Below are 12,343 nucleotides of genomic sequence, written 5' to 3'. Positions count from 1 at the left end.
AGAGCTGGCTGTGGCAGAAACCTTCCCAGCCCTCGGCACTGTGAGTTTCTGGCCTCAGAGCAATGCTACTTGAGGGTTCTTCTGAACCCGTCCACTCACAGAATTGGATTTTTAAGGATTGTTCTCCACCTTTGTCCTTTGCAAAGACAGAGGGGATGGTTCAGAGTAGGGATTTCCTGCTCCCTTCTCTCCAGGATGCTGTAAGCTTTGTATGAGAGGGGTGGCCTGGAAAGGTAGGTTCTTCCTTCCATGAAGCAGGTGCCACCTGGGTCAAGGCTTCAGTGTCACAACTCCAGCTCACCCTGTCCAGCTCACCGTGTCCAACTCACCATGAGGACCTTTCAAGAGTGGAGTTTTCCAGGGGACCCAGCATCTGGGATGATGTCGCACAGGGATGATGAGGAGAGGGGCAGCACTCCTGCCACCTGCATATTTCTTAAATCATGGCAAATGAGCAGGGAACACCCCARCCTGTGATGTCTCCATCCAAGAGATGGTGTGCACAGCTGCGTTAGGACAAGACTTTCCCCAGTGTGCCTCTCTCGTTCTGCCTTTGCCACCCCTGGCAGAAGCATCAAGATGTTGCTGCTCGTTTCCCTCCTGGGCAGGGCTGCTCTTGTTTCTACTCTTGGACTTTATGCGGAGGAAATTTGCAGCTAGAATCTGACCCAGACCATGGTGTTGCTGCTGCAGAGGTGTCTCTAATGGAGACAGAGGTCAAGGATCCTCCTTGACNCAAGAGTGGAGTTTTCCAGGGGACCCAGCATCTGGGATGATGTCGCACAGGGATGATGAGGAGAGGGGCAGCACTCCTGCCACCTGCATATTTCTTAAATCATGGCAAATGAGCAGGGAACACCCCARCCTGTGATGTCTCCATCCAAGAGATGGTGTGCACAGCTGCGTTAGGACAAGACTTTCCCCAGTGTGCCTCTCTCGTTCTGCCTTTGCCACCCCTGGCAGAAGCATCAAGATGTTGCTGCTCGTTTCCCTCCTGGGCAGGGCTGCTCTTGTTTCTACTCTTGGACTTTATGCRGAGGAAATTTGCAGCTAGAATCTGACCCAGACCATGGTGTTGCTGCTGCAGAGGTGTCTCTAATGGAGACAGAGGTCAAGGATCCTCCTTGACCTTGGGACTCAAAGCAGCACAGTCCATGTGACTGGAGAATGATCTGATTCTCCTTTCAGGAGACCCCACCTTTAAGACCCCTGACCTTCCCTGGGATGAGCTGTCAGGCCGTGTGCTGCCCTGCGCAGGGGTACAGCTCCTTCTGTACGACATTCATAAGAGAGGAATGTGCCATGCAGGAGTCACAGARGTGCCAAGGAAAAGAAGCTGCTGCTGGAGATGGCTCTGTGCRGGCAAATAAGATGAATTCTGTCTTTGTCTAGAAAGCGGGTGCCAAAGATCATCAGCAGCAGATCACCGAGCCTTTTATCAGTCAACAGAGCCATATACTATGTCCCAGCCTCTGCAGCACTCTCGGGACGTGTGAGCCGAGAAAAGCGGGTGAGTTTGGGGATGTGCACTTTGGAGATGTGCAAGTGGACACCACCGTCAGCACCAGCCAGGTGTGCTCCAGTGTCYGCTGGCTGAGAGAGGTGAATGCCAAGGCAAAGGAGAGTGGGAATGATGTGTGACCGGTGTGCTGGCTCTGTGCTAGGGCACAGGGAGAGGATTTGCCTCTCGGGACTCACTAAACTTCACAGGGAGAGCAGAGGAAAGGGTGCAGTTCCTACCCTGCAGAGCAGACAAACAAACAACAAAGACTCCCCCCAAACAGAAAATGTTGTGCTTGTGGTTAAAATATGTGTTAACTGGATGTGAAAAGGTTGAACAGTCCTTATACATTAGAGAAGGACTGAACCCTCTGGAGTCCTTGGCGGAGGACTCTGCTCCTCCCAGCACACCATTAATATTAACAGCCATCATTAACTGGACCTCCAGGCAGGGAGCAGAAGAAACATCTTGCCAAGAAGCAGTAAAACAATGTGTGTGTGTGCATGTGTATTTGGGGGCTGGGGAGAAAGTTGAAGAGTTCTGATCATAAAAATCTCTCATGACTTGCATTGCTTTTCCYCCTTAAACAGTTCACTCTGATGAGTGGGAGCTAAATGTCCAACAKCAGCATCCTCAACGAGTTCCTTCTCCTGCCATTCACGGACATGTGGGAGCTGCAGCTCTTGCACTTCTCCCTCTTCCTGGCCATCTACCTGGCTGCCCTCCTGGCCAATGGCCTCGTCATCACAGCCATAGCCTGCGACCACCGCMTCCACACCCCCATGTACTTCTTCCTCCTCAACCTCTCCCTCCTCGATGTTGGCTCCATCTCCACCACTGTCCCCAAATCCATGGCCAATTCCCTGTGGGACATCAGGGCCATTTCCTACTTGGGATGCGCTTCTCAGGTCTTTTTCTTTCTATTTTTACTTTCAGCAGAGTTTTATCTCCTCACTCTCATGGCCTATGACCGCTATGTTGCCATCTGCAGACCCCTGCACTATGGGACCCTCCTGAGCAGCAGAGCTTGTATTAAAATGGCAGCAGCTGCCTGGGGCACTGGTTTTCTCAGTGCTTTCCTGCACACGGGGAACACGTTTTCCATGCCACTGTGCCAAGGCAATGTGGTTCAGCAGTTCTTCTGTGAGATTCCCCAAATCCTCAAGCTCTCCTGCTCAGACTCCTACCTCAGGGAACTAGGGCTTCTTGTCATTAGCCTTTGTTTAGSYTTTGGGTGYTTYVKTTTCATTGTGGTGTCCTAYGTGCAGATCTTYAGAGCTGTSCTGAGGATCCCCWSTGAGCAGGGCCGCCACAAAGCCTTTTCCATGTGCCTCCCACACCTGGCCGTGGTCTCCCTGTTTCTCAGTACTGTCATGGTGGCCTACCTGAAGTCCCCATCTGTCTCCACCCCAACTCTAGACCTGGGGTTTGCAGTTCTGTACACAGTGGTGCCTCCAGCAGTGAACCCTCTCATCTACAGCATGAGGAACAAGGAGCTCCAGGATGCCCTGAGGAAACTCRTTCATGTGGTGCTCATTCATCAGCAATGAGTCCATCTCCTCTAGAAGCAATTCTAGTTTATCTCAGGCAACTCTTGTGCTTTGGGAGTTCTGTCTGTGATCATCATTTTTTTGTGAATGAACAGTTGAATTCATCCCACCTTTTTGAGTCTGAATCCCTTTCTTTCTGACTGAGAACTTTCGTAAATCTGCTGATACTTGGGTCAKAGTAGCCTCCCATGGATCATGTCCATAATAAAAGAGGAATACCTCAGTGCTGTGCCAGAATACTTTGTTCTTCCAAAGCTGGAGCCAAGAGTGCGCTCAGGGAATTGCACCCAAACAGGCTCCGTTGCCATGCTCAGCTTTTGCATAGGCTAAGGAACATGAGCTGGAGAAGTGATGCCTGAGGCAATGGGGTTTGGACTCAGCCCTCCAATGGCCCTAGAGAGGGTAAGTGGTCAACAGCTCTGTGCAGGGGCAAGTCTCACATCTTAGAGGACTAGTGCCAGATGCCCAAGCTTCTGCAAGGCTCTTTGGAGCCAGCCACCCAGAGAGCAGAGGGCTCCTCCAGGGGCAGTGCCTGCACTGGCTAGTGTGTGGAGACTTACAAACCCAAGTGCATTCCCTCAACAGTGAAGGGTCAAATTGAGCACTGCCCCAAATGAGGGCTCTGCAGTCTCAGGAGAGGCAGTGGGGTGGGTCTAACAACACCTCCAAACACACCTTGAGCAATGTGAATTGCCCTGGGATTGCTCCAAGCACGCTCCACAGCCGCAGACCCTGGSGAGGGGGATGTCAGCTGCAGTGATGCTGGTCTAGCTGGCTCTGTCCTAACTATCATGGCCAATGTGGAGTCACCCTATGTCCCCACAGCCGCTCACCCTGCAGAGCAGCACCGCCAGACCGGTGTCCTTTGGGCTGCCCAAGGGAGGGGTGCAGGAACGGCCAGGCCAGCGTGGACTCACAGACCTGGGCAAAGGCTCTCTGTGTAGCAGTGGCATCTCCAGAGAAAAGCAAAGGAGCAGTGGGGTGCTTGTGGGGGCAACAAATACAAAACTATATTCCTGTGGGTGTCAGCTTGGGCAGGCTGCTCTGTCATTCACTGGAAATGCCTGAGGAGCCCTGGGGGCAGGACTCACGTGCCATCCCTAGGGAGAGGGCTGTGGATCTCCTGGTCATGAGAGAGCTGGCCCTGCAGCCCAGCTGCTTGGCTGCCCTGCAACAGCTATGAAAGAAAATCATTCTCATCAAGGGAATGTCTGTAAGCACCTGGTGGGCCAGCAGCAGGCAAAGGGCACTGCTGCTCATCAGGAGGTCATGTTGTCTGTGCTGCTGAGTGGATGGCAGCAGCCGTTAACAGGAATGTGGCTGTGAGGGTGACTGTGAGATCTGCTCCTTTCTGAGTCCCTGGCACCTGCTTGGGCAGTTCCCTGGGAGGTCCCTCCTGACGGAGCAGCTGCAAGGCCAGCGCTGGCCCATGGCTGGGCCGGGTTCTGGGGCCGCTCCTGTCCCAGCAGCAGCGCGGCCGGCAGCAGGGTCTGCTGCCAACATGCGGGGAGGTCCCTGTGTGCCAGGAGCTGCCGGGGCAGCAGCAGGCACTGCCTGGGAGGCCACACATGTCCCAGCAGCAGCAGGGACAAGGAGGCCATTGCGAGGACAGTGCAGGGACCTCCCTTCTCTCCGCAGGGCGGCTCTGTGCTGACGCATGGACGTCGGCTGGTGAGGTCACTGCTGCCGCAGCCCCTGATTGGCCAGGATGGGCAGCGCGTGGGCAGGTGATGGTGACGTCAGCAGCCCCTCCCTGGGTGGGGCGGCTCTGCCCAGGATCCTGGTGTCCCTGCAGCCCATGGCAGCAGCAGCCCCCGCTGGGCTGGGCGCGTGCGAGGTCCCCGCTGCCCCAGGAGCTGCTGGGCCAGCAGGAGGCTCACGCTGGGTGCTGGTGCTGAGGTCCCTGCTGCCAGAGCCGCTGAGGGGCCGGCAGCAGCGGTGGGGACAGCAGGGTTTGCTGAGGGGGACCGTGGAGGGGCTGACACCTGCGGAGCTCTGTGCCCATAGGGAAAGGGAGCTCCTTAATGAGGTGGAGGGTGTGACGGATATGCTCCTTTCCCAGCTCAACCTGGCCTGTACCTCACATGCAGCCCTGTTCAGTTGCTAACCACCAGCAATTTATCTAATCATGGTAGGCACCACCATCCTGATTTCTTCTGCCAGTTAGACTCAACGTAACATTCCTGAAGGCTGCATCCCAAAGGGGAGGTAAGGCTAGTGCACTAGCCAATGGGCCTCTGAAATGAAAGAATGACTATAAGTCAATCATCTTATCCTATAACTATGCGGACAGCTCGAGAGCCCTTTGAGCTCTCCTGACACGGCTGCGGCCTGCACAGCAGGATCTCCCCTTGAGCAGGGACGCCTCTCAAGGTTACTCCTCGAGGTTGAGAGACTCCCCTTCCATGACAGTTTTGTGGTAAGTGAACATGGCATGCTCTCTTTCTTTAACTTTACTTTGTAACTGTGCACAAGAACCCTTCGTCATAAACCGTTGACCAGGTCTGGGACTAGGATTGGATCCAGCCACACCCAGACTCCTCTCAGAAGGAGTCTGGAAAGCAGCGGGGTCCAATCTGAACCTCGTGACCCAACGGGAGGGTATCCCAAGATAACTGTGTATTATCTTGAGCCTCTATGCAGTGAATAATAAGTGACCTTGCCATAGAATCTCGTGAAATCATTGTCCATATTAATAAATCCTGTTATTATTTCTTTCATATGAGTGAAGTGCATTTGTCACTCACCCCTGCCACCACTCGTTCCGTGACACTCTCCCCTGTCTTCGCCATGTCTCCTTAGCCTCCTACATGCACTGGAGTCATGGGAAGTATTGGTGTAGGGAGCTCCCTTGAAGCCATGACAAGTTGTGGAGGTGAAGGTCTGATAAAGTGGCTGTTTCTCCCGCCCCCTCCTGCTCCCAGCCAGAGGGTTCAGGAAGGTCCAGTGCTTTTGGTGTTGGTGCGTTGGGTTTCCTTTGACATCCCCAAGTCCTGCTTGGGTCACTCTCAGCAGTCAGGAAAATCCCTCCACTCCAGGGTCTTGCATCACAGGTTTTTCCCTACTTTTGTAGAGAGGCACAGGTAGTTTTGTGATGTCCCAAAGTAGCATGTCCTGCATCATGACCCAGGGCCTGCAGGAGTTCTGTGTCTCTCCTATTCGCGTCAGTCCTGCTTAATTTGATAATTTCTAACACCATTTTATGGGACACGAGCTGGCCATTGTTAAATTGCAGTATTGTGACTCCCATTCCCCTTTGTTCATTCAGAGAACAAAGGATTACACTTCAGGGAGTTTAAAGCTTAGCCTACACTCAAAGTGCATCATTAGTCTTTATGAAATTGTTTCATGCTTTATTTCTGTTTCTTTGCAAATAAAAAAAAACTGTAATTATTTGTAACTAGTTCTCTAAGGAAAAAAAAAGGGGGAGTTGGGGCAGATGAGCTGTAACCTTCAGTTGTTGACATCAGTAGAACAGAGAAGCTTCTAACAAGAGTGATGGAAGTCCCAGATGGCTGAGAGGAATGGCCAAGTTGGGGAGGAGGGAGGAGGAGTGTCTATAGAGTGCTTCAGGTCTGGGACCCTGGTTTTCTACATGTCCAGACTTGATCAGGAGTCATTCTGGATTGATTCCAGTTGGAGAATGCTGCTGTCACTTCCTCTGAAAGCTGAATAACAAGAATAACATGAAACACTTTAAAAGCAGAAATACTTGTATATTACTGATGTTTCCACGGTTCAGCTAAAATCCCCAAAACTCTACAATTAGCCATGCAAGATTTGGTAAATATTCCCGGAAGATACAGGATTTGTGAGAGCTTTTTGCATTTTAGTGATCCCCATGGTGTATTTGGTACTGAGTTCCTGAACCTCAGTAACTGAGAGGAGACTGAAATAAACACGGAAGAATTCAAAGTGAAAATCAACCCCCAACTTTTGGTTGAGTTTTAATGGATCCCACTGCTAGCTATTAAGAGCAAAGACTCCCCAGGGGGTGATGAGAGCAGAAAATTGTCCTCACTGATAACAGGTAGGCCGGGGAAATGTGCAGGTGGCTCTGATGCCACATTAATCCTTGATGTTTTATCAGGCCAAATGTCCAGGCTTGGTCATGGAGCTTCTGGGAAGGGAGCTTGTTTCCTACACATTTTCCAGGTTTTCCTCTGGACAGTGAGTGGTTGGGGGTGTACAGTGCTCAGTGCAGGACAATGATATGAGACCTTTCAAGGTGTCTGTGTTGGTGGCAGAGACAACAGCCATATCAAGAGGATGAAGACCTCCTTTCGTGTCTGTGACCCCAAGCAGTGCCTTTGTCTCTGTCCAGCAGAGCCTGTCCTATGCTGGTTCCTACCTGCAGCTGTGTCCATGCACCCTGCAGACACCCAAACAGCTTCCCCTCTCACAGCCCTGGAGCCCCAGAAACCCCTGGAGGCTGCTCAAGGGACAGAAACTGTCCCATCTGCAGCTGGGTCCCTGCTCCTGAGCTGGGCCTGGCTCCTGGGACTGCGGGAGCCCCTGGCAACCTCGCAGGCGCTGCAGAGAAACAGCTCTGCCCAGGAGCAGCTCCTCTTAAAGGAGCACCAAGATTCAGGGCACTGCGCGCAGGCACCAGGCTGGGATGAGTCGYTCCTAAGTGAAGGACAGTTGGGAATAGGAGGACGAATAAGAGCTCCTTGCAGGGAGAAACCTCCCCAGCCCGTGACACGGTAAGTGTCTGTCTGCAGGACAAGAGTGCTGTGGTTCCTGGAGGGCTCTTTTGAACCTGGCACCTTCCCCAGCTGATGGGATCTCTCAGGGCATCTCTCCCAGCTTCTCCTGTTGGAGCTGGGGGTGCTTTAGAGCAGGGATTTCCATCCAGACCATCAGAGGGACAGGGCATCACGGCTGCCTTCTCCCCGGGACGGTGCAGGAGTGTGAACCCAGTGAGTGCCCCCAGTTCTGCATGGGCTGTAATGCTGAGCAGTGTCCCTGCGCCCCAGGGTGCTGTGTGCCCAGGGCAGTGAGTGCCACCTGCGAGGGTCAGCACCCTCTTTGCGTGGGAAATCCCCATGTGCTGCGGGGAGAAGGTCTGGGCATGAGGAGAGACCCCCATGATGGCAGGGTCATACTGTGAAGGGGCCTTTTGAAGAGGACAGTGCAGGCAGTTAATGTTAAAGATGAGGAGATTCCCTGTGTCCTTGTGGTTGTGAAGAGCTGGGGGTGTATGGGAAGGAAATGCCAGGTGATAGCAGGAACCTGACCCTCTAGYCCTTTCCATGGAGAGATGTGTGAGGAAGCTCAGCAAGGCCCTGTGCCCTCCCCTGACTGCAGACAGCACCAGCATCCCCTTGTGTGGCCTCAGCAGGGTCTGTCTGACCCTGGTCCCTCCCACTCGCATACACGGAGATGTCCCTGGCCAGTGCCCTGCTGCTGGATCCTGCTGTAGGGCACAGTGAGTGCCCAGGGGGTAGGATGGAGTGTGTGGTACTGACAGGGAGAAGAGGTGGGGGAGAGGAGCAGCTGCCAGCAGGAAAAGCTCCATCTGTGGATATAGGATCAGTGAATGGGAGGGATCTAGAAAGGCAATTGCTGTGTGAGGGGTGATTTGGATCAGCCTTGGTCGGTCCCTGCAAAGCAGACACCTTCTTCTCCGCAAAGCCTCCTGTCTCCTCTCCCAGCCCTCAAGTCCATGGGGTGCCAGTCATGAGCCCTGTCCTTGGTGGAAGAGTATTTGGGTCTCCCTGTAGTCTCTTCCCAGTGCATGAGGAGGGGACTGAGGTACTGTCATGAGATATTGTCGCTTGTTGACTACATGATACATGTAGATGTTGTCTAACTTGTTGATGCTTTTTCCTCATTGGACAGTGCTGTGAACCAAGAGCAAATGTCCAACGGCAGCTCCCTCAATGAGTTCCTCCTCCTGCCATTCACGGACACGCGGGAGCTGCAGCTCTTGCAATTCTCCCTGTTCCTGGCCATCTACCTGGCTGCCCTCCTGGCCAATGACCTCATCATCACAGCCATAGCCTGCGACCACCGCCTGCACACCCCCATGTACTTCTTCCTCCTCAACCTCTCCCTCCTTGACCTTGGCTTCATCTCCACCACTGTCCCCAAATCCATGGCCATTTCCCTCTGGGACACCAGGGCCATTTCCTACTGGGGATGTGTTGCACAGGTCTTTCTGTTTGTCTTTTTCATGACAGCAGAGTTTTATCTCCTCACCGTCATGGCCTATGACCGCTATGTTGCCATCTGCAGACCCCTGCACTATTGGACCATCATGGACAGCAGAGCTTGTGTCAAAATGGCAGCAGCTGCCTGGGCATCTAATTTTTTCTATGCTCTCCTGCACACTGGGAACACATTTTCCATACCACTCTGCCAAGGCAATGTGGTGGAGCAGTTCTTCTGTGAAATCCCCCAGATCCTCAAGCTCTCCTGCTCACACTCCTATCTCAGGGAAGCTGGAGTTATTGTGGTTAGTGCCTGTTAGGCTTAGGGTGTTTTGTTTTCATTGTGGTGTCCTACATGCAGATTTTCAGAGTTGTGCTGAGGATCCCCTCTGAGCAGGGCCGCCACAAAGCCTTCTCCATGTGTCTCCCACACCTGGCTGTGGTCTCTCTGTTTCTCAGTACTGCAGTATTTGCCTACCTGAGGTCACCCTCCATCTCTACACCGGCTCTGGATTTGGTTGTAGCTGTTCTGTACTCAGTTGTGCCTCCAGCACTGAACCCTCTCATCTACAGCATGAGGAACAAGGAACTCAGGGATGCACTGAACAAGATGATTCATTTGATAATATTTCAGCAGCAATAAGCTGTCCCTCCCTCTACTCAATTAATATCTAATTCCTCTCAGACAACTCCTGTGATTTGGGCATTCTTGTTGTAATAATGATGTTTTTGCACTAGTTTCTGAAGTCATCCCACTTTTCCAGAGTTGTTGACTGCATTTTTCTGTCCCAGAACTCTTCTTTAAATGTGTCTATCAGTGTTTCAGAACTGTCTTCCCTCTAATAAAACCATTTATTTCAATGCAGCTTGCATCTTGGGCTCTTCTTCCAAAGCTGATGCCAAGAATTTGCTCAAGGACTTTCAGCCTTAAAAGCACTTTTTGCTTTTCTGGGGCTCTTCGTGCCCTCAAGGCAATGAGCTCATGGGATCATGTGTTGGGGAGTAAGGATTGGATTCAGTTCGCACTTGTCAGTGCTCAGTGCTCTCAACAGTGATGAATGGCCAAGTAGAATCTGCCTGGGACTGTCTCCCATATGGTGGCAGATGGCCACAGTGGGGACTTTTCAGGCCCCGCTTGCAGTGGGGACCTTGCAGGAAGGGAGGTGCAAGAGCCATTCATGATACTTCACACTTGAAACCACGATCTGTATGTAGGAACACCTGAACACAGCCTGAGCCATTTGAAATGCCCTATGTTTGCTCAGAGCATCATTCAAAGCCTCAAACCCCTTGATATAGTGTTCTCAGGTACAATGATGTCTGTCCAGCTGGGTCTGTATCCAACCCGGACCACCACAACCGCTGCAGAGTCACCCTGTGACTCCAGAGCACCCCATCCCACTCACTCTGCAGAGCCGCACTAGCATCTCAGGGTCCTGTAGGAAGCAGCAGGACGCTCCGGGAACTTTCAGCCAGACCATCCCTGAGGAACTCCCCTGGGGAAGGGCTCTCTAGGGAGCAGGGATATCTCTGGAGAAGAAAAAAGGAGCATTTGTGCTCTTGGAAGGAGGAAGAAATGGGGAAAAGAAATGTGTTTCTCTGCATGTCAACCAAGGGCTGACTGCTGTGTAGGGAATCAATGGGATAGAGGAACAAGAGACACAGAGTGTCTCTGTCCTCTGTGTCCTTGCACCACTGGGTCCAGTCCCAGCGTGGAGCCTAATAGGACACCTGACACACACAGCTCTGCCCATTGGAGCTATTGTGTAGGGGCCCATTCCAAGGACGGCCGTACAGTGTCTATTAGCAGGCAGGATGCCTTGTTAGTAGATAATTAACTTCAAGGGCAACAGTGTGCTTGTTCCGTCAGTGGACCAAAAACAAAGGCAGCTGTCTGGCTGCTGCGTGACCATGGAGCTGATTGGACAGTAGCTGTGGCACACTTGCTTTTAGGCAGAAAAGGTATTATATCCGGGACCTTATAGGTAAACTTACAAAGGATTGGATGCCAGCCCCAGAGACGGAGGCAAGATAGGGATAAGAAGAGAACATGTCAAATCCTCATTGGACTGATGACAGATCAGGGGCATGGGCTTACTGCATAAAAGTGTGCTGGAGTCTGCAATAAACAGGCAAGGTGGTAAACTTTTGAGTTTCCCATATTGAGTCAGTTCTTGTAACCGGCTTCAATCTCCTACACTATTGTGCCCACAGTGGGCCTTGGGCAGGGAGGTGTCCAACATTGGACATTTGCAGGACTCGACAGGGACAGGTGCTGGGGGAGGCTGCCCAAGCAGGAGGCCTGTGGTGGGCTGAGACACCAAGGGTTGTTGTGGGGTCTGTACTGGGGAGACCTTTCCCCATCCTGCAGTGCTGTGATGGATATGCTCCTTTCCCAGCTCAAAATGACTTCACATGTAGCCCTATTCAGGTGTTAACCACCAATGACATTATCTGATCCTAGTGGTTGCCTGCATGATTTCTTCCCCGACTCAGACATTAACCAGCAGTAACTGTCCTGATGGCTGCATCCTGATGGAGAGATAAGGCTGATGGTGCATACCCCAGCCAAAAGTCCTCTGGAATGAAAGAATGACTACAAGTCAATCATGTTTTCCCATAAATATGGGGACAGCCCAAGAGCCCCTTGAGCTGTCCTTGCATAGCAGCAGGATGAACTCCAGGATCTCCCCTTGAGCAGGGACGCCTCCAAAAGTGTTTGATCCACCTCCAAATCCCTGCAGCTGCTCCCTCTCTCCTTGAGTGAGGGTCACTCACACGTGTGGCTCCAGGGTCCCCATGTTCCTTCCATTCTGCTGGTTGAGGTGTTTGTGGCCTGGTGTGACGAGGCCAATCCATGGTGCAGATATGGGAGCAGTGCAGCCAGAGCGGCCTGGGAGGCCCCTGTGCTCAGTGATCTGGGACCTGCAGCTCTGCAGGAACCATCAAGGGAAGGACCCGTTGGTTGGAGCGCCCAGGAGAACATCTGGGTGGCTGCCCAGGAGCTACTGGAGGTTTTGGTGGGCTCAGTGGTCACTGCTTGCTATCCTGGTGGCAGCAGCCGCCCGCACTGTGTGGCCATGGGGCGAGCGTGGCGGTGCCACTGCCCTCCCTACAGGGAGGTTCCCCACACGGGA

At 52.7% G+C, this 12,343-nt stretch overlaps 1 protein-coding gene and 1 pseudogene across 1 annotated transcript; both read left to right on the top strand.

The window, feature by feature from the left end:
* The first annotated feature begins 2,115 nt into the window (after window positions 1–2,115).
* Window positions 2,116–3,051, top strand: LOC112956921 (olfactory receptor 14C36-like). The gene has a single exon (XM_026050402.1). The coding sequence runs from the start codon at window positions 2,116–2,118 to the stop codon at window positions 3,049–3,051; it is 936 nt and encodes a 311-aa protein (XP_025906187.1).
* Window positions 3,052–8,902: 5,851 nt separating this feature from the next.
* On the top strand, window positions 8,903–9,849 carry LOC112956922 (annotated as a pseudogene).
* The last annotated feature ends 2,494 nt before the right edge of the window (window positions 9,850–12,343 follow it).

This window comes from Nothoprocta perdicaria, unplaced genomic scaffold, assembly GCF_003342845.1.
Source record: "Nothoprocta perdicaria isolate Ctin4 unplaced genomic scaffold, notPer1 scaffold_685, whole genome shotgun sequence".
NCBI classification, from domain to species: Eukaryota; Metazoa; Chordata; class Aves; order Tinamiformes; family Tinamidae; genus Nothoprocta; species Nothoprocta perdicaria.
This window is presented reverse-complemented; position numbering and strand designations above follow the sequence as displayed.